This window comes from Pongo abelii, chromosome 3 (genome assembly GCF_028885655.2).
Source record: "Pongo abelii isolate AG06213 chromosome 3, NHGRI_mPonAbe1-v2.0_pri, whole genome shotgun sequence".
Classification (NCBI taxonomy): Eukaryota; Metazoa; Chordata; class Mammalia; order Primates; family Hominidae; genus Pongo; species Pongo abelii.
The window spans coordinates 44,055,283-44,078,751 of NC_071988.2; the positions used below are offsets into that span (position 1 = coordinate 44,055,283).

At 36.2% G+C, this 23,469-nt stretch overlaps 1 protein-coding gene across 1 annotated transcript in view; it reads right to left on the minus strand.

The window, feature by feature from the left end:
- Window positions 1–21,660, minus strand: part of YIPF7 (Yip1 domain family member 7) — a 30,144-nt gene extending 8,484 nt beyond the window's left edge. The window contains 3 exon segments of the mRNA XM_024245694.3: window positions 7,181–7,356; window positions 19,210–19,212; window positions 21,328–21,660. Coding sequence (XP_024101462.3) covers window positions 7,181–7,356; window positions 19,210–19,212; window positions 21,328–21,443 — 295 coding nt within the window. The 5' untranslated portion in view covers window positions 21,444–21,660.
- Window positions 21,661–23,469: the final 1,809 nt, after the last annotated feature.

Here is a 23,469-nt window from a genome sequence, read left to right on the forward strand (position 1 = left end):
TTTTCTCCAATTCCCATTTTTAAAATACTTCTGACTGCTGCCTCACAGGTCCTTCTGCTAGAATCTGCTTCTCTTATTACTATAAAGCAAATACTTAGCCATTTGAAATCCCCTGAACATAGAAATAAATATTGATACCACATCAGTTTCTTTTCTCACCACACAAACTAAGATGTACCTAGGATAGAGAAAGAGAATATTCAAAGAGAAGAGTATGACTTGACTATTTAGGGACCAGCAATCAAATTGGTTATCCTCCTTCTATAATTTCAGAATGTCAGTAAGGGTGAGGTGGAGGCTGGGAAGAATGAAAGCTAAAATTTACTGAGTGTTTGCTATGGACTCCACAAGATTTACATACATAGGTCTTATAAATACACAATCAATCAATTACTATTATTTTATCCCTATTTTATGCATCAGATATATAAGGCTTTGACAGATTAATTTGTCTGAAGACACAGTGCGTAATAGAAAACCTAGGTTTCAATGCTGCACAATCTGACTCAAGAAAGCACAAGTTTAACCATAGATTTGTGGTCAGGTCAATGTTCATCTAATCTCATGATGGTTGTATTTTTTAAAAAAATCAGCCCAATTTTTCCATGTGAAGGACTGTCTTCCTAAATGTATTTATATGTGCCACTCAACCACCCTTCCAAGCTTTAGTAATGCTCTTTGGTCAGATACAGGGGTATAGCTCAACTTATTTTACAGAGGCACATACCATCTAAATACCTTGAAAAGTTGACTTTCTGTACACAGACTACAACATGGACTTTTAATAATCCCTATGACACAGAGGACCCTTGTTCTAACAACTCAGAAATTTTCAGAGGGTCACCTAGACACTGGTGTAAACCAAAAAATAAAGTTTTATTCATTTCATGCCCAGAATGACATCTGTTATTTTAAGCTTGAAAAAAAATTGAATGTAAATTAATAGCAAATAATTTACATTTCTGCTTCCTTGTTTCATCCTTTATTTCCACAGTGCAATTGTATATTTATTAATGAACATATGCTTTGAAGAATATGAGCAGTTCACCAAGCTTAAAAGGAGGTTAGAATGTCTAACGTAATTTTTAAAAGAGAAGAAGACTTTAAAAATTGAGACATGCCTCAGCCCAAAATCCCTTAAGCTGCTAAGCAACTTCAGCAAAGTCTCAGGATACAAAATCAATGTACAAAAATCACAAGCATTCTTATACACCAATAACAGAGAAACAGAGAGCCAAATCATGAGTGAACTCCCATTCACAATTGCTTCAAAGAGAATAAAATACTTAGGAATCCAACTTACAAGGGACGTGAAGGACCTCTTCAAGGAGAACTACAAACCACTGCTCAAGGAAATAAAAGAGGATACAAACAAATGGAAGAACATTCCATGCTCATGGGTAGGAAGAATCAATATCATGAAAATGGCCATACTGCCCAAGGTAATTTACAGATTCAATGCCATCGCCATCAAGCTACCAATGACTTTCTTCACAGAATTGGAAAAAACTACTTTAAAGTTCATATGGAACCAAAAAAGAGCCCACATCGCCAAGTCAATCCTAAGCCAAAAGAACAAAGCTGGAGGCATCACGCTACCTGACTTAAAAATATACTACAAGGCTACAGTAACCAAAACAGCATGGTACTGGTACCAAAACAGAGATATAGATCAATGGAACAGAACAGAGCCCTCAGAAATAACGCTGCATATCTACAACTATCTGATCTTTGACAAACCTGAGAAAAACAAGAAATGGGGAAAGGATTCCCTATTTAATAAATGGTGCTGGGAAAACTGGCTAGCCATATGTAGAAAGGTGAAACTTGATTCCTTCCTTACATCTTATGCAAAAATTAATTCAAGATGGATTAAAGACTTAAATGTTAGACCTAAAACCATAAAAACCCTAGAAGAAAACCTAGGCATTACCATTCAAGACATAGGCATGGGCAAGGACTTCATGTCTAAAACACCAAAAGCAATGGCAACAAAAGCCAAAATTGACAAATGGGATCTAATTAAACTCAAGAGCTTCTGCACAGCAAGAGAAACTACCATCAGAGTGAACAGGCAACCTACAAAATTGGAGAAAATTTTCGCAACCTACTCATCTGACAAAGGGCTAATATCCAGAATCTACAATGAACTCAAACAAATTTACAAGAAAAAAAAAACAACCCCATCAAAAAGTAGGCGAAGGACATGAACAGACACTTCTCAAAAGAAGACATTTATGCAGCCAAAAAACACATGAAAAAATGCTCACCATCACTGGCCATCAGAGAAATGCAAATCAAAACCACAATGAGATACCATCTCACATCAGTTAGAATGGTGATCATTAAAAAGTCAAGAAACAACAGGTGCTGGAGAGAATGTGGAGAAATAGGAACACTTTTACACTGTTGGTGGGACTGTAAACTAGTTCAACCCTTGTGGAAGTCAGTGTGGCGATTCCTCAAGGATCTAGAACTAGAAATACCATTTGACCCAGCCATCCCATTACTGGGTATATACCCAAAGGACTATAAATCATGCTGCTATAAAGACACATGCACACGTATGTTTATTGCGGCACTATTCACAATAGCAAAGACTTGGAACCAACCCAAATGTCCAACAATGATAGACTGGATTAAGAAAATGTGGCACATATACACCATGGAATACTATGCAGCCATAAAAAATGATGAGTTCCTGTCCTTTGTAGGGACATGGATGAAATTGGAAATCATCATTCTCAGTAAACTGTCGCAAGGACAAAAAACCAAACACCGCCTGTTCTCACTTATAGGTGGGAATTGAACAATGAGAACACATGGACACAGGAAGGGGAACATCACACTCTGGGGACTGTTGTGGGGTTGGGGGAAGGGGGGATGGATAGCATTAGGAGATATACCTAATGCTAAATGACGAGTTAATGGGTGCAGCGCACCAGCATGGCACATGTATACATATGTAACTAACCTGCACATTGTGCACATGTACCCTAAAACTTAAAGTATAATAATAATAAAATAAAAAAAATTTAAGTCAAAAAATAAAAAATAAAAAATAAAAATTGAGACATGCTATATATTTTAAATTAATTAATTTTAAATTAATTTCACCTGAAGTTTATGCGCTCAAACTTTATTTTTTAATTTTGGCATGTATGCTAAAAATACATTTTCGGTATTTACCACAATAAAGTGGTATTTAATTCCAAATACCTTTTCCTCAGAAAACATAATTATTTTGGAAGAAATTCAGATGAAAAATTCTTTACACAACATCATACTGACGTCAACCATTTATTTAATGGCATAACTAACTCCTGCACATATTTTAACATCAAGCCATGAGACAGTAAATGAACATAAGCCCATACAAATATTTTCGTAATAAAAAAGATTTTATGTGCTTTCTACTGAAATATATCTCTATAATATTGTAGTTTTTATTTATTATAAGGTATGTGAGTGATTATAACTATTTACTAATTGTAGATACTCTAATATAACATCTCATTGTACAAAATAAAAGAAGATAAAACTGCTGTGAAATTTGAATGCAAAATTTATTGTTTTGCTGTCATCTAGTGGTAGTAAAGTATATGATACATATGCTATAAAAGTGAATTAAGATCTCTATTTTCTACGCAAATTGTGGCATTGGCCTTTCATATAGAAGGGTCAAGCTATGCTATAAATACAAAATACCAACTATCAGTAATTTTTCGTATCTGACAGACTTGAATTTATTATTATTGAAAATGCATTTGTTAACATATTGATTTTACATTAACAAAGAGCAAAATGTATCATTCTTACATAAAACCAAACAAATATTTTAGACAACAAAATATTTAAGAAATAAAGTAGGACACTTTTGAAACAACATGTTTTTGTGCATAGTATTATAGCTTCATAATTTTATAGGCCATTCTGTTGGATGGTCAATAAAAACTAGTAAATGTTATTTAATGCGTTATCCTAGAAATTGTATTTTTTTTATATCTGAAAAAGACATACCCTGGCCTTTTTCATATCTTTAGACAAAAGAGACTTGAGGCTTTCACAAGTCACTCAGCTTGAAGAACACATTGGATCCAAAATCCAGATATTTCATAGATTCAAAACACAAAATTATATTAGGTACTCTATCTTCTAATACAGGGGTCCCCAATCCCCGGGCCGTGGACCCATACCTACCTGCCCATGGCCTGTTAGGAACCGGGCCGCACAGCAGGTGGAGGTGAGCAGTGGGCAGTGGGCTAACAAGTATTACCACCTTAGCTCCGCCTCCTGCCAGATGAGCTGCATTAGTTTCTCATAGGAGCGTGAACCCTATTGTGAACTGTGCATGCAAAGGATCTAGGCTGCACACTTGTTATGAGAATCTAACTAATGCCTGATGGTCTGAAGTGGAAGAGTTTCATCCCAAAATCATCTCCCCAACCTGTCTGTGGAAAAATTGTCTTCCACAAAACTGTTCCCTGGGGCCAAAAAGGTTGGGGACTGCTGTTCTAATACACTATATATTTTGGGGAAATTAACTCTGAGCTGTATAAAATGGAAATAAAAATCTATTACATATTTTCTGTTCAAATTGAAAGACGTGTTAGAGGAGGATGTATAGAAAGTGGTAAATTAATGCAACAATAGAGACATTTCAGATAGCAGAAAAGATTATTTTCAATAAATGCTGCAGGAAAAAAATTAGTTAAGCAGCACAGGAAAAAAAGTTAAATCCTTACTTCACATATTAAGCTTAAAAAACTATTGAATAAAAAATTTCAGTATAAAACAAAAAATACAAAAGGATAATTTTAAAATGTGAGCATCTATAAGGAGATAGAGGCAGTACCTAGAGCTGGAGAAACAGATTCTAAACAAAGAACAACTGGAAAGAAATGTTACTAGGAAACATATGCTGGGTTTAAAAAATTAATATCACATTTTTAATATGTCCCAAAGACCCATAAACAAATTAGGCGGCAAACACAAGCTAGGGAAAAAAAAGTTTAAAATACATATTCTAGACAATAATTAATATGGTTACTATATAAAATCCCTAAAAAATAAACGAGGAAAGAAAACTCTTTAGATTCTATAGAAATCTGAACAAAAAAACCCATGAAAAATAAAAAGTCAATACACATATGAGAAATGTCAAAATTTTTTTTAGTAACCCAGAGGTACAAGGTATTCCTTTTTCCTTTTTTCCTATGAAATTGACAAAGATATGTCATATTCTACTCTGGAAGTGGAGTAGAACACCATTTTTGAGACCAGTTGACAGTGTCAGTACCTTTAATCCAGCAATCCCACTGTTATGGGTACATCCTAAGGACAGACTCTATAAAGGTCAAAGATGGTTTCCTATGATGGTCAACAAAGCGTTACTTGCTATAAGGAATAACCTTTAAGGTGTGTTTAAATTACAGTTACGTTATATGATAGAACCCTATGAAACCATTATAAATTATTTTCAAATAATAATGACTTTAAAGAATACTTGTATAGAAGTGCTCGTGACAGGCTGGGCACAGTGGCTCACGCCCATAATCTCAGCATTTTGGGAGGCCAAGGTGGGTGGATCACCCGAAGTCAGGAGTTCGAGACTAGCCTTGACAACATGGCAAAGCCCTGTCTCTACTAAAAACACAAAAACTAGCCATGCACGGTGGTGTGCACCTGTAGTCTCAACTACTCAGGAGGCTGAGGGAGGAGGATCGCTTGAACCCAGGAGGCAGAGGTTGCAGAGAGCTGAGATTGGGCCACTGCACTCCAGCCTGGGCAACAGAGTGAGATTCCATCTCAAAAAGAAAAAAATACTTGTGACATAAAGTAAATAAAAAGAATATAATACTTAAGTACTCAGATGCATATATATTCATTGAAAAATAGTATTTTACTTTAAAGTATGCATGTATATTCATACATAATACATATACCCAGGCATTTATAGGAAAATAGAATAAAGACTAGAAGAAAATACATCAAATTGTTAATGATAGTCATGTCTTTGAGACAAGAATTGAAGTAATTTTTATGTTTTTATTCTTATGTTTCTATGTTTTCCAAATTCTGAAGACAATTAGGCAGAGATATTGGCAAAGTCAAGGAAAATGTTTCCTGAGAATAACTTGTAACTTCTAGGTGTTTATTACCTGTAGAGGCAAAACTGAATGAACTGGTTAAAGACAACTGATCCAGAAACAACTGGCTTCTAAAGAGCCAATAGATCGATTATATAAATCTCTGTTCTGTTCTGAACAGTTTAAATCTTTCACTTTTTTATATTTTTAAGGAAAAGAAAGAAGAATGTGGCTGATTGTGTTCATGTGAGGCAAACACCTTTACATCTTGTGATGTAAAATACTGGAAATTTTAATCTATTCCTTTTCACTTGACTACATGCAAAGGACTTGGAGTAGTTAACCAGTGACTATTTCTGCTTGGTTCTCCAATTTAAATCCACTTGGCTTTTAGCGTCTTAACACCTATGTTTCCAGCATTGTATTAACATTGTTTAAGAGCAAAAACAGCACATACAGACTGGCTACATATGAAAAAAAAAAATCAATGGATGGAACAACTCCGAAATCCCCTAAGTACCTTCAGTTCTAAGAATCTGTGGATTTCCTTCCCACCAGCAGCGTTATTTACTGGATTTATATTCTTCCTCACCTACCCATGCCAAGCTGATATGAAAGGGCTTGTATGAGTCAGGAAAGAAAAAAAACTGGCTTGTCTCCATGTCAACAATGACAACAAAAATATTAATTTGAGGAACTATCCAATTTGCCCCCAGGAAAACATAGCATAAAATAAAATATGCTGTGATGAAGTGCTTCATTACCTGGGTGGGAAGGGTGGTCACTCTGATGTAACTACTCTGCCAAAAGATGTCTTCATTTTTTTCTATTCTTGGCCAAGGAGTTCGAATTTAAGAAACAGTGAAAGAGCATTTAATAAGTGCAGCAACATCACAGAATAGCCCATATCTGCACCCAATTTCCCCTATGCAAACATGCAACAAACTTCCAATGGTTTAAGGGTTTTGGTTCAGCAAACTCTTGTTATATGTGAAACAATCACACATAAAACACTGTACACTGAAGGCTGACAGCACACATTAAGTGCTAATTATTGCTATTATTCTTCTAGCTGTACACACATCAATAACACTTCCTTAACTTATCTTCTAGCAAAGGAGGCTCTTCATCAAAACTGTCAATGTAAGGAGATTGTGAATAATAATCTGAGTTGGATGCTGGCTGAAAAAATTGTCCTGCGTAACCTGGTGACATGAGCATCTCTGGTGGAACAAAAGAGGCAGGCTGAGGCTGCTCACCAGCTTGTCTAGAAAAAGAAAAATACAAATATTTATATGTCTGAGAAAAAGGTATCATGACAAAGGAGGAAAATTACAATTTTACTTACATGAATTCATGTAGTTTTTATGAGTATTTACACATGAAAGAAACAACTTACTTAAAATTTAACTTTAGTCCAAAAATGTAAAATAACTGATCATCTTAAGGCTTCTGGAAAAATAATCCATACCAACAAACATTAATTGAGCATGTACAACATGCTGAATACTTCCCCTAATCTTTTCTCAGTTAAAACTCTATAAGGTAAAAGCCATATTTCTAATCCCATTTTACAGAAAAAGACATAGAATTTCACAGAGACTAAACGACTTGTCCAGTAACACAAAATAACATTGCAGGTGCTAGACTCTGGTGTGAAGCTTTCTGAGCAGTGATCTGCTCGCCACATGCTGATGCTTTTTAACTTATCTTCAGGGACAGTCTCCAGCCATGAAGCCCCTCCAAATATGTGGAAGCAGCCAAGAAAAAATATAATTTTAATAGTATAGTCAACTGATAGGAAAAATAAATACATACACTAATTGCTGTGCATAAGGAAATACACTTCAGTTCTAGTCATTCCCAGACAGTCATTGCCAATAGAATTGTCTCTGAGTTCCTAGCTAAATGTATTATCTAGTTGGCTTTAGTGTCTCTTTATTTTATTTGTACAAATTTATGGGGTACATATAAAATTTTGTTACATGCATAGATTGTATAGTGGTCAAATTAGAGCTTTTAGGGTATCCAAAACCCAAATAACATTCATTATATGCATTAACTAATTTCTCGTCACTCCTCTCCTACCCCCTCACCCTTCCAAGTATCAATTGCCAATGATTCTACTCTCTAACTCCATATGTATGTATTTTTAGCATGTTTATGAGTAAAAACATGTGATATTTGATTTTCTGTGCCTGGTTTGTTTCACTTAAGATAGTGATTTCCATTTCCATCTATATTGTTGTAAATGACATGATTTTATTCTTTTCATGGCTGAATGGTATTTCATTGTATATATACCACATTTTCTTTATTCATTCATCCATTGGTGGATACTAGGTTAATTTCATATGTTTGTTATTGTGAATAGTGCTTCAATAAACATATGAGTGCAGGTATCTTTTTGATATATTGACTTCTTTTCCTTTGGATATATACCCAGTAGTGGGATTGCTTGATAAAATAGTCATTCTATTTTTAGTTCTTTGAGAAATCATCATACTGTTTTCCATAGAGGCTAATAATTTACATTCCCACCAACAGTGTGTAAGAGTTCCCTTTTCTCTACATCCTCATCAACATCTGTTACTTTTTGTCATTTTAATAAGAGCCATTCTGACTGGGGGAAGATGATATCTCACTGTTGTTTTAATTTTCATTTCTCTGATGATTAGTGATGTGGAGCATTGTTTTATATACTTGTTGGGCATTACTATGTCTTCTTTTGAAAAATGTCTATTCATATTCTTGCCCACTTTTTTCTTTTTTAAAAAAATTTTGTATTTCCATAGGTTTTGGGGGAACAGGTGGTATTTGGTTACACGAGTAAGTTCTTTACTGGTGATTTATGAGATTTTGGTGTACCCATCACCTGAGCACTATACACTGAACCCAATTTGTAGTCTTTTATTCCTCACACCCCTCCCACCCTTTCCCTCGAGTCCCCAAAGCCCATTGTATTATTCTTATGCCCTTGCATTCTCATAGCTTAGCTCCTACTTATAAGAGAGAACATACAATGTTTGGTTTTCCATTCTTGAGTTACTTCACTTAGAATAATAGTCTCCAGTTCCATCTAGGTTGCAGCAAATGCCATTAATTCATTCCTTTTTATGGCTGAATAGTATTCCAAAGTGACTAATACCCGGAATTCCAAAGTGACTAATATCCAGAATCTACAAGGAACTCAAACAAATTATCAAGAAAAAAAATTCCCATCAAAAAGTGGGCTAAGGACTTTAACAGACAATTCTCAAAAGAAGATATATAAATGGCCAACAAACGTGAAAAAATGCTCAACATCACTAATAGTCAAGGAAATGCAAATCAAAACCATGATGCAATACCACCTTACTCCTTGCCCACTTTTTAAGGGGATTGTTTCAGGGTTTTTTGGCTGTTGAGTTTCGGGTTTTTTGGCTGTTGAGTTTCAGGTTTTTTGGCTGTTGAGTTTCAGGTTTTTTTTTTTTTTTTTGGCTGTTTGTTGGCTGTTTTTATTGCTGATTCAATCTTGAATCATTATTGGCTGGGGGCCAAAGCCAGATGGAGCTGGACTAGGCAAGCTTGCACACAGGCCCGCCAGTCATGAGTGCATGTACCAGCCATGACAGGTGAGGGCAAAACAGTCCATCAAAAAGTAGGCTAAGGACATAAACTCAATTCTCAAAAGAAGATATACAAATGACCAACAAACATATGAAAAAATGCTCAACATCACTAATAATCAGGGAAATGCAAATCAAAACCATGATGCAATACCACCTTACTCCTTGTCCACTTTTTAATGGGATTGTTTCAGGGTTTTTGGCTGTTGAGTTCAGTTCCTTGTATATCTGGTTTTTAGTCCCCTGTCAAATGAATATTTTCCAAATATTTTCTCCCATTCTACTGGCTGTCTCTTCACTCTGTTGATTATTTCTTTTGCTGTGCAAAAGTTTTTAATTAAATCCCACTTGTCTATTTTTGTTTTTGTTTCCTATGCTTTTGAGGTCTTAGTCATAAATTCTTTGCCTAGACCAATGTCCAAAAGTTTTCCCTATGTTTTATTCAAGCATTTTTATAGTTTTAGGTTTTATGTTTAAGTCTTTAATCCATCGTTAGTTTATTTTTGTATATGGTGGGAGATAGAGGTCAAGTTTAATTCTTCTGCAAATGGCAATCCAATTGTCCCAGCTCCATTTATTGAAAAGGGTGTCCTTTTTCCAACTTATGCTGTTGTCAGCTTTGTCAACGACTAGTTAGCTGCAAATATGTGACCTTATTTATGTGTTTTCTATTATGTTCCATTGATCTGTATGTCTATTTTTATAGCAGTACCATGCTGTTCTGGTTACCATAGCCTTGTAATATAATTTCAGGTCAGGTAATGAGATGCCTCCAGGTTTGTTCATTTTTCTCAGAATTGCTTTGGCTATTCGGGCTTTTTTCCTCCTTCTGTATGAATTTTAGGATAGTTCTTTTCTAAATCTGTTAAAAAATGATGCTGGTATTTTGATAGTGATTGCATTGAATCTATAGATTGCTTTGGGCAGTATGGTCATTTAAACAATATTAATTCTTTCAATCCATGAGCATGAGATGTTTTTCCATTTGTTTGTGTCATGCACAATATTTTTTCATCAGTGTTTGTCATTTTCCTTGTAGACATCTTTCACCTCCTTGGCTAATAAATGTATTCCTAAATTTCGTTTGTAATTGTTGTAAATGAGATTGCCTTCTTGATTTCTTTCTCAGCTGGACAGTTATTGCTGTATAGAAATGCTACTGATTTTGTATGTTGATTTTATATCCTACAGCTTTACTGAATTCATTTATTAACTCTAAGATGTTTTGGTGAATTCTTCAGGTTTTTTCTAGAAATAAGATCATATCATCCAATTTCCAATTTGGATGGCTTTTATTTTTCTCTCTTGCCTGATTTCTCTAGATAGGATTTCCACTACTATGTTGAACAGGAATGGTGAGAGTGAGCATTCTTGTCTTGTTTCATTTTTTCTTAGAAAAAATGCTTTCAACTTTTTACATTCAGCATGATGTTATCTGTGGGTTTGTCCTAAACAGACTTTATTATTTTGAGGTACATTCCTTATATTCCTAGTTTGTTGAGAGTTTTTGTTATGAAAGGATGTTGAATTTTATCAAATGCTTTTCTGCATCCATTGAGAAAGTCATATGTTTTTTGTCCTTGGCTCTGTTTATGTGATTTATCACATTTATTGCTTTACATGTATTAAATCATCCTTTCATCCCTTATATAAAACCTACTAAATCATGATGTATTTTTTTTGATGTGCTGTTGCATTTGGTTTGCTAGCATTTTGTTGAGGATATTTGCATCTATGTTCATCAGAACTATTGGTCTAGTTTTTGTTGTTGTTGTTGTTGTGTCCTTGTCTGGTTTTGGTATCAGGTGTTACTGGCCTTGTAGAATGACTTAGAGAAAATTCCCTCCATCTGAATTTTTGGGAACAGTTTCAGGAGGATTAGTATTATTTCTTTTTTGTATATTTGGTAGAATTCGACTGTGAATTCATGTGGTCCAGGCCTTTTCTTTGCTGAGAGACTTTTTATTGCTGATTCAATTTTGTTGCTTATTATTGGTTGAGGGCCAAAGTCAGATGGAGCTGGACTGGGCAAGCTTACACTCAGGCCCCCCAGTCATAAGTGCATGCACCAGCCATGACAGGTTAGGGAGAAATAGTCCTCAGGCCTCTGGTGGAATTCTGGGGTAAAGTGTAGTCACCACTGCACTGAGGTCCTTCCACGGGAAGGGTGGGACCAGTCCCAGTGGCCTTAGCTTGGCCAGTGAGTAAGAGACTTGCTTCCTTCTTACAGCCCCCAGTCTGGACAGGGTTCACTCCCCTGTCTCAGGTGTCATAGCCAATCCAACTGTTGCCCCTCAGTTCATGCTCATGGCCCATAGGAGTCTCCACTTAGCTCAACACTAAGCCTTCATGGCAACTCTCATCCTGCTCAAGTAGGAGGAACAGTACCTACTTCCTGCACTGGTGGCTGCAGCCCATGCCACACTAGCTTCTTAGTCTTGGTTGTTAGGGCCAGCCCCTAGTTCACACCCCGGTTCTGCAAACTGTGGCCTAAGTTTCCTTAATGCCTAGGACTGGAATTCTTAGGACTTCACACAGTCTGTTAAGGGCTAATATCTAGAATGGTGTCTTACTTTAGCTGCCTGAGTTTCAGAAACAGCATGGAACCCAAGGCATGTTCTCTCCCTAAAGCAGTTCCTTCTCACAGTTTCCTGGTTGCTTTCTAAGTTAGACCTAAGGTTTGAGAGAGTCAAGGTGCTCTCCCATAACCTGAATTATGCAATTCCCCAGCAGGAAAGTGGACCACGTACAGACTCTCACTCACCCTCTCCTGTACTGGAGAGTCATTCCTGGTTCTTGGCTGGTCTTGGCCATGTATGCTGCCTATTTTCCTTCCCCTTCCTAGCTTTTGGTGTTTTCTGTCACTTTCCTGTTGAACTCCAGTGTTCTGCCTTGGATAATATATTAGAAGTGTGATTGTCTACACACCATTTTGCTTCTTCTAAGTGGATAAAACATGCTTGAAATGCTTCAAGTCAGCCACCTTGAACAAAAAAAGAGTCCCTTTTTTAAAATGGGCAATTCAATTTTGCCAAGCCATAATACCTCTTTGACATGTTTTTGCTTTTTATTTTTATTCATTTTAAATTGTTTTTACCTTAAAGAATGGAAAGAAACATAGAGCTGTCCAGTAACACGTTTTAAGTTTCTTTCACAAAAGCCTTTGGGGTAAACTAAACATACAGTCCAAGGTTCTGAACTTGGTAAACTCCCTGTGATTTCTTTATAATAAAATATTTACGAAATGGCCTTTAGTACTTTCCTTCGAACATTAATCTTAATATGAAATCTAAGAATAACATATTCGACCTCCTTTATGTGAGTAAGCCTGACCAAGAGAATAACTTATTTAGGAAAAGAAAGCCACAGATATACAGGGGGGAGATATACACTTAATCATTTACTACCTCAAATGTATGCTCATTAAGAGCAAGAGCCTGGTGTAATACTATTTGTACCTGCCAGAATGTATGGTGATTACCTGCTATTATCGTTCACTTAGCCATATGTAATATTCCTAATCTATTTTCCAGCAAAATAGGCACACCATCAAAAAGACTGGTAGAAACAAATTAGAAATAGGAATCTGAATGGCTTTTTTGTTGATAAAAAATTCCCCAATACCTATTTTTTTAATGTAAGCCTTTCCAGAAAAATGAAAGGGACGCATAAAGATGACTAAATGGACCAATGTCTAAGTAAGACTATGTCATTGCCGTACTTGTCTGACCTCACCATAACTCATGTCCGGTGCTACTAATCAGTCTTGAGTAAACATAACCTTCACAGTTATTAGCTGCAAAGCAACCTCTGTGAATGAGTGGACTATTTCAGGTAGTAACTTTGACCCATCCTCTTCAAAGAGAAACAAAATTTTACAGAAAAAATGTATCAGGAGCTTGGATTCTATTGTCCTTATTGTAATGGGGGTATAATATTAAAATTCCTCTACCACTTATTTAAGAAAGTAGAATGTTAAAATTTGTCCCATAAAAGAAGACACATAATTATTTATAAAATTACCCTGGTCATCTTTGATAACTATCTAAATTTAAATTATATCTTTCTTTATTTTATATCTTTGTATACCATCACTGTAATATTAAATGTTGCATCTCAATAAAAAAAAAAGCATAACCAATACCAAAAGAATCACATTATTAGTCCAAAGTATGACCCAAAAAATCTGTAAATGATATGATTTGGATCTGTGTCCCCACCCAAATCTCTTGTTGAAATGTAATCCCCAATGCTGGAGGTGAGTCCTAGTGGGAGGTGATTGAATTATGGGGGCAAATTCTCATGAGTGGTTTACCACCATCCCCCTAGGGCTGTTCTCATGATAGAGTTCTCATGAGATCTGATTGTTTGAAAGTGTGTAGCACTTCCCACCTCTGTCTCTTGATCCTGCTCCTGCCACGTGAGATGATGCTCCTTTGTCTCCCACCATGAGTAAAAGCTCCCTGTGGCCGCCCCAGGAGCAGCTGTTGCCATGCTTCCTGTTCAGCCTATGGAACCATGAGTCAATTAAACCTCTTTTCTTTAAAAATTATCCAGTCTCAGGTATTCCTTTATAGTAGTGCAAGAATGGCCTAATACCAGAAATTGGTACTGAGGAGTGGGGGCATTGCTATAAAGATACTTGGAAATGTGGAAGTGGCTTTGGAACTGGGTAACAGGTAGATGTCGGAAGAGTGTGGAGGGCTCAGAAGAAGACAGGAAGATAAGGAAAAATTTGGAACTTCCTAAAGACTCGTTAAATTGTTATGACCAAAATGCTGACAGTGATATGGACAATGAAGTCTAGGCTGAAATCTCAGAGGGAGATGAGAAACTTAGTAGGCACTGGAGTAAAAGTCACTTTTGCTATGCTTTAGCAAAGAGCCTGGGTGCATTGTGCTCCTTCTTCAGGGATGTGTGAAACTTTAAAAGTGAGAATGATGGTTTAGGGCATCTAGTAGAAGAAATTTCTAAGCAGTAAAGCATTCAAGATATGACCTGGCTGCTTCTAACAACCTATGTTTATATGTGTGAGCAAAGAAATGATCTGCAACTTGAAATTATATTTAAAAAGGAACCAGAGTGTAAAAGTTAGGAAGATTTGCAGAATGGCCAAATGGTAGAAAAGAAAAGCCCATTTTCAAAGGAGGAATTCAAGCAGGCTACAAAAAATTGCATAAGTTAAAAAAAGGAGCCGTGTGCTTAGCCAAGAAAACTGGAAAAGGACTCAAAGGCCTTTAAGTGACATTTGTGGCAGTCCCTCCCATCGCAGGCTCAGAGGCCTAGGAGGGAAGAATGGTTTCATGGGCCAGGCCCAGGACCCCACTTCCCTTCATAGCCTCAGGACATTGCTCCCTGCATTCTGGCCACTCCAGCTCCAGCCTTAGGGCAAATGAGCCCAGTTACAGCTCACTGTTTCAGAGGATGCAAGCCATAAGTCTTGGTGGCTTCCACATAGTGTAAAGCCTGCAGGTGCACAGAGTGCAAGAGTTGAGGCTTGGAAGCCTCCACCTAGATTCCAGAGGATTTATGGAAAAGCCTGGATGTCCAAGCAGAAGCCTGCTTCAGGGGTGGAGCCCTCATGGAACACCTCTACTAGGGAAGTGTGGAATGAAAAAGAGGGGTTGAAGCCCCCACACAGAGTCTCCACACAGAGTCCCTTACAGTGCAGCTGTGAGAAGAGGGCCATCATCATCCAGGCTCCAGAATGGTAGCTCCCCCAGAAGCTTGCAACCTGCATCTAGAAAAGCCTCAGACATTCATCACCAGAACTTGAGAGCAGCCACAGAGGCTGCGCCCTGCAAAGCCACAGGGTTGGAGCTGCCCAAGGCCTTGGGAGCCTACCTCTTGCATCAGTGTGACCCGGACGTAGGACATGAAGTCAAATGAAATTATTTTGAAGCTTTAAGACAGGGGTGTCCAATCTTTTGGCTTCCCTGGGACACACTGGAAAAAGAACAATTGTGTTGGGCCACACATAAAATATACTAACACTAATGATAGCGGATGAGCTAAAAAAATTGCAAAAGTATCTCATAATGTTTAAAGAAAGTTTACAAATTTGTGTTGGGCCACATTAAAGCCACCATGGGCTGTGCACAGCCTATGGGCTGTGGGTTGGACAAATTTGCTTTAAGATTTAACGACTGCATTGCTGGGTTTTAAACTTGCATGGGGCATTCCCTTTTTTTTGGCCAATTTATCCCTTTTAGATGCCTACACCTCCATTGTATCTTGGAAGTTACTAATTTGTTTTTGATTTTACAGGATCATAGGCAGAAGGGACTAGCCTTGTCTCAGGTGAGACTTTGGACTTGGACTTTTGAGTTAATGCTGGAGTGAGTTAAGACTTTGGGGAACTGTTGGGAAGGCTTAATTTGAACTTCGAAATGTGAGGACATGAGATTTGGGAGGGTCCAGGGGTAGAAGGCTATGGTCTGGATCTGTGTCCCCACCCAAATCTCATGTTGAAATGAAATCCCCAGCTGGCGGTGGGGCCTAGTGGGAGGTGATTGGATCATGGAGGTGGTTTCTCATAGATGGTTTAGCACCATCCCCCATTGCTGCTCTCGTGATAAAGTTATCATGATATCTGGTTGTTTAAAGATGTGCAGCACCTCCCCACTCTCTCTTGGTCCTGCTTCTGCCATGTAAGACTCCTGCTCTTGCTTTGCCTTCCGCCATGAGTAAAAGCTCCCTCCCTGAGGCCTCCCCAGAAGCAGATGCTGCCATGCTTCCTCTACAGCGTGTGGGACTATGAGCCGATTAAACCTCTTTGCTTTATAAATTACCCAGTCTCAAGAATTTCTTCATAGCAGTGTGGGAATGGCCTGATACAGTAAATAACCCAATTCTTACATTTTAGGGTTTTTTTTCTAAAAATTTATGTGAACAACCTTAATTTTAAACACATATTATGAATTTACATTTAGTCCCCTATGTCTTCTGGTATTTTCCTTTTGTTACTAAGTGGCACCAACTCTGAATGGCTATGCCAATGAGTTTTCATATATTCTTAGAGACATCTTTCAAGGCTACAACATCCTTTAATGAAAAAAGTCTCTGAGATAATGGATCTGGACACTTCACTATTTGCTCTATTAAGCCTATAGTCCTTGCCAATTAACCTATTAGAGGTAATGTAATGAGTCAGATTAATATGCTCAATATTCAAGATGTTAAAGTTATGTATTTGTACCTCACACACAATAAGACTTTTGCAGAATATGCCAAGAAAATGTAACTCTTCTCCTGTATTACACAATATCTCTATTAGCTCTATTGAAAGATAAATACTGAAATTGTGATAATTTCAAATTCAGCACATTATTACAGATAAAATAAATGTTAACTGAATTAGATCAAAAGAAACATTGAACTCTGGCTGGCTGAATTTAAACTTTAGCTTTGTTAGTAAACATCTCCTCTTCCTTTAAAAATCACTTCAAACTACAGAGAAGTGACAGTAGGGCTCCTTTAGAACAAACAGCAAATTTCATTTATAAGTACTCATAAATACATATACATTCATTGAAAAAGAGTATTTTATTTTTAAATATGTATATAATATACACATTCATAGGAAAATAGAATAAAGGCAGCAAGGAAGTACACCAAATTGTTAATAATAGTCATGTCTTGGCGACAAGATTTGAAGTGATTTTAATATTTTCTTCATATGTTTCTATATTTTCCAAATTCTATACTGGATACAATTAGATATCTGATAGTTTTCTAAAAGCAGAGATGTTGGTGGAGTCTAGGAAAATGTTTAACAAGAACAGCTCAAAACTTTTTGGTGTTTATTAATTCCAGAGGCAACACAGAATTAACTAGTTAAACATAACTGATTCAAAACCATATCTCTGTAACTTATCTATGTAAATTTCTGATTAAGCTTGTAAACTTAGGCAATCTAAGTGCCTTGGTAAGACCTTATCAAATAGGATGAGTTTGGTGGCAGCATGAGTCAGGGAGTGGTAGCTGGGAGAGTTGCCTTCTGCAACATTACTAGACTCTGGTTGGTCTAGCTGGGTGCACAGTGATGCCTTAACTGTGTTTGAAATACTAGAAGATCAGGTCTGAGGATTCAGAAAAGATGATGATTCAATATTTATCTGTCAAAGTCCTACCAAACCACTCAAAGGGATTTTTCCAGTTGTTCACACCTTTCTGCAACAGTATCTATTTCTTTTTTCCAAATAATATGAATAGATTTCACATTTCAAAAGGTGGAAAAATATAGCCTCAGTAACTAGTTATAGATGGTTGAAAATTATCCCTATCTGAATGGCTGAATAATTATGTTTTTAAAAAGATAATGATCTTACTGTTCATTCTAAAATAAGAAAACTTGTTTTTAAATATAAATATCTTCATTGTCTTAGTGAGCCCAGTCACCCAGCTTTCAGATCAGTACACCATTGAGCCAAACAGGCTTTTTAAAATGAGCTCTCATATACTGTTTTCAGGGATGAAGGAAGAGAGAGAGTGAAAGAGAGAGGCAAAGACAGAGACAGAGAAACAGAAGCTGAATGACTGATTATAACTATTCTCTAGGTTCCTACATCTTTTGCAGGATGATCATCATCTTGTTCTGATTTGGGGTATATTTTAATTGAACTATTCGTGGTATGAATAAAAGATCAAATCTCTGCATTTCCTTTGATGTACATAGTAAATCACTGACCTGACTCCATGTTTTATGTACCTCATAAAACTACCACAGCTACTATGCCCTTTCCTAATTCCTGAGATGCACAGTGTGAAAATGCTGCATCCGAATCAGGACTTGGATTTAAATGCTAAGCATCTGAAGCAGGGTAGGCCATCAAACTGGTACTGTAAAATTATGAGCTTTCCTCATCTGGCTACATTAATTTCCATCTCTTTCTCATTTTGATTTCTAGGAAATGTTCAGTCAAATGGAAAAAGAAAATTAGAGTGCGTGGGGTGGGTGGATAAAGTCACGGTCCATGAGTCCTTGCTTAGGGAGAAAGTTTTTCTCTCTTATTGTACATTTTAGTTTAATTTAATCTGAAAATATCAATGCCACCCAAATGCGAATCTTATCTGGAAAAGAGAGTGGAGAAAAGAAACAGAAGGTTTAAGGCAACTAGTTCCTTTCTACAAAACAGAAGAGAGCTTAAAAAGCTTAGTAGATAGCTTTCATTGTGGATTGCAAATTTAGAGTGACCACCTTTGTATACCTTAGTGCTCAAACTACTCCCTGTGCCTCAAATATTTTCCTGTTTTTTTTTTTTTTTTTTTTTTTTACCTTCCAAAGTGTAAATCATAAAAGGCAGCCTGACTAGTGCTAGGAAGGATAGCATAGGAGTGTGAATTAGATACAATTCCAGATATTCAACTTTTCCAGCCTAAAAAAAAATATATCTCAGTACGTTTCCCTATCTCGAAAGCAGCATCTATTTGCTTATACCTGTAGGAGTGATCAGTCAGTAAAAAGAGAGTCCATTTTTTTCTGGGCAGAGTAGGAACAGAAGACTCCCCACTGCCTGTTATATGTATTCTCTTTTCCTCTTTTCTATTTGGAGCTTTTAAGGTGTATGTGTGTATGTGTGTGTGTATAACAAAGCTTCAAAAATTAATACATTTGAAATATACCACATATCCTAATTTATGGAACAGTTTATTCCTATTATCCTAACATTATTATAATAGCACTAATTTTACACTTAAAAAGTCTTTATTTTATAATAAGTCATATGCTCACACTAGTTATAGCCCTAATGAAACAACCTTGAGCTAAAATCCTTACCGCATTTCTTACTAGATGAATAACCTTGAGAAAGTCTCTTAATTTCTCTGTGTGTCTGTCTTCTCATGCAAAATGGGGATGACAGTGCAAGTTGAGTATCCTTTATCTGAAATGCTTGGGACCAGAGTGTTTTAGATTTCGGATTTTTACGGATTTTTGAATATTTACAGAACACATACTGGTTGAGCAACCTTAATCTGAAAATTAGAAATCTGAAATGCTCCACTGAGCATTTCCTTTGAGCACATGTCAGTGTTCAAAAAGTTTTGGATTTGGGGACATTTCAGATCTCTGATTTTGGATTTGGGATGCTCAACCTGTAGTGCCTAACTCATATGGTGTTCCAATGAGTTAATGTATATAATTGAGGATCCAATGAGTTAACTTATATCATTTCAGAACAGTTCCTAACATATAATAAAAACTCAATATATTGTAGTTATTATGAAAGTTGAAGAGTCTGACTCTTCTTGCCCTCTAACCTAGACCCACAAAAAAAATTCCAAGAAAGCAGTATACTTCAGTGACTTTAGGTAACAAAGTGTCAATTGCTTTTGTAAGTCATATTTATATGAATAAATACTGTTTATATAGTGTTTTTACTTTAACACACACTTTCCTACATATTGTCACAATTTTTTTCATAACAATTCCATTAAGTAGGTATTATTAATATCTTTATTTTCCAGATTAAGACAGTCAGAGAAGTTGTCATCCCAATATCACAGACAAAAATTACCAAAGCCAGAATTTGAGCCAAATTCTTCTTACTCTAAATGCCATATTTTGCCACTATCAAATTCTTAATCATTTTGTTTCATTTTCAACTCAAGTTGAATTTTTACCTCAAATAACTATCATATTTTGACATGTTTACCTTGATTCCATCATGGCATTTTTCATACTTTAATTGCATATGTAATTGGCCAATTGTTCAACATAAAAATATTAAATTGCATGAGAGAAAAACTATGAATTTCCTCGTTATATTTGGATTTGCAGTGCCCTTCTTAATTTCTGAAACACAAGCAGAATCTCAATAAATGCTTATTAAATTAAATGAAATCTGTTTCTCAAGAAGTGCCCTGGAAAATATTAGGCAAAAGGAAAATGCTTTCTGTTTGCCCAGTGCCTGTATCCCAGCTCCCTGTTAAGTGACAGTTTGAAAAGAGGAGACAAGCCATTCACTTGGCTTAGGCTGAGGTGATAAAGGGGATTCATGGAGAACTGGGTGAATTTCTCTGCCCTTTCCTGACATTTCTTCTTGGGCAATTTACTGAGATATGTTGAGGCAAACGTTGGCTTTTCCCAAGGAAACCTCCCTCTCTAGAAATCCGTCATATTAAGACTTCTTAAAACAAGAACAATACAACTCAGTGCGGTGGCTCATGCCTATAATCCAAACACTTTGGGGGGCCCAGGGGGGCGGATCACTTGGGCTCACAAGCTCGAGGCCAGCCTGGGCAGCGTGGCCAAACCTCGTCTCTACTAAAAATTAAAAAAAAAAAAAATAGCCAGGCATGGTGGCACACGCCTATAATCCTAGCTACATGGGAGGCTGAGGGACAAGAATCGCTTGAACCCAGGAGGCAGAGACAGCAGTGAGCCAAGATTGCACCACTGCACTCCAGCCTTACAAAAGCAATTGACACTTTGTTACCTAAAGTCACTTAAGTATACTGTATTTTGTTAGTTAGTTGCTTTCTTGGATTTTTTTGTGGGTCCAGGTTAGAGGGCAAGAAGGGTCAGACCCTTCAACTTTCATAATAACTACAATACATTGAGTTTTTACTATATGTGGGTGACAGAGTGAGATTCTGTCAAAAAAAAAAGAACAATATTAAGTACTTACTTTCTAGATACATAAAGATTTCCATAGGCATTAGAATCATCACCACTCTGCTCCTGGTTATCAATAGTAAAATTAGATTGGTAAAAATCAGAGTCAAATTGTGCCAAGTTTGACATCCTGAAAAATAAGAGTATGTTTTTAATAAGTTCATGAGTCAATAAAACTTAGTTTGAGATATTTACAAAGATCAACTAACAATGTGATTATGGCTGGATTACTAACAGAAAACAAGATGTCCTTTGAATGGGGTCAATAAAGTATTCGGGGAAGGGTATAGAAATATATGCTGGAAAGTTATTTACAGAATGTGTTATCTTCAACTACTTTTCCTGAAGTTTTCACAACCTGGACTGTGGCTTTTAATAAGTTGACTTTAATTCATCTGAAAGAACTAATCTTCTCCAAATATCTTATTCTTAGTAATTTAAGAGAAAAATCTTAAAACTTAGGACACATCTAGAAGGATTTCCCTAAAACCATATGTTTTTCACTTTAAGCAGGCGCACACACACACACACACACACACACACACACAGCAAGGATTATTATCTGCAAATGGCTGATAATAATAATATTCCTTCCCAAAGCAAAACCAAAACCCTACAAACCCATTTCCTTGTTCTAGTTGGCAAATCTTAAAAAGTGTTTGGAATATTTTCGTTTTTCTTTTGCTCTGGATACTGCACCTGGGCTTCTGGCTGAGTCAGAGAGAAAAAGACTCAATCCTGCTAACGGAAGTCTTTTGTTCTATACCTTCTCTCTATAGTTTCCACTCACTTCTGGGAGTAAAGAGGAATGATTGTTTTTGAATTAGACCTAATGGCCAGGAATATCAGAGGGAAAAATAAAGAACTGAGAGAAGGAAGAGGTATGGGAGAAGAGGACATTAGAGAGGTAATAGTGGCTCTTTGGATAAAAAGTAGAGAATAGAGAAGAGACTCTTTTCAACTGGACAAATATGGTTATTCAACTCAACATTTAATTCTTTATTTTTCTTTGAAAACCTTCTTATTTTAAAACAGTGGATTTAAAAATCACCAGGAGTAATCCATATACTTATAATAATCTATGGAATACTACTTATAAAAATCTCAAATGAAATTGCATAAACAGCATCAACTCTAAGGGCATCATTAATCAGAAATATTCAAGTAACACTTGTCAAGTATATCAAATTTGTTCAGTTCAATAAAAATACAAAAAGCATCTCTAAAATTAGATGCAGCGATTCATACATCTGATGCAATAAATCAAGATTTTTCATTAGTAATGTGTATAAAAGTAGCTATGAATTATGTAAACTAAAATCAGGACTTAGTGACAAATCTTTTAACAATTTATAATTTAAAGAACTTAAAATGTATTAGCATAACTTTCTCAACACATGAAAATATGCTATTATAAAGCATAGAGAATAATTTATTGAGAATACACTAAATTTTCATAACATGCAAAGCTTTATGTAACATGACTATTGATACTACAGTCCTTATATAACCGAACTTTGTATTTTGTTTAAATGCCAAGTCTTTTAGAAGGAGCAGACACATACCTCTATTTATTTTTTATGGAAAGATCCTGCAGTAAATGTAACTTGGCGTGAGAAATTTAAAGCAAATACGTTGGTGAAAAGATGACATGCTGGCTATATATATACTTTTCTAAATTTGTATTCTGACACCCTGAGCAGATGCTACAGTGAAAAATAAAAAAGCCTGCCAAAAGCCAAATACAGTATCTTATAACACTTATTATGGTTTACAAACACAGTGAACAGTGTTACAGACATACAATTTGATAATATGGAAATTGTGGAAAGATAGATACAATTCCCTTTTGTACATGTCTATTAAACTCTGAGGTAAGATCATTTATTTGAGGCAAGCAGTTAAAAAGTAAGAGGCCTCAATGTCCCTTCCATTTCATGGATTTCCTAATAATATGCAGTAAAAATAAAAATATGGCACATGATCTTATCGTGAAGATCTCAGCACCAAAATGAAAATGGGTTGTGGTCAATTTTATCTAAATCAGAGCTATTCTACTTATATGAGCAATATTTAAGAAGACTAATTATGGTCTGCCTCTGACTTTTTTCCTGCTTCCTACTTTTCCAGCAGAGGCCAAGATGGATATGCTAAT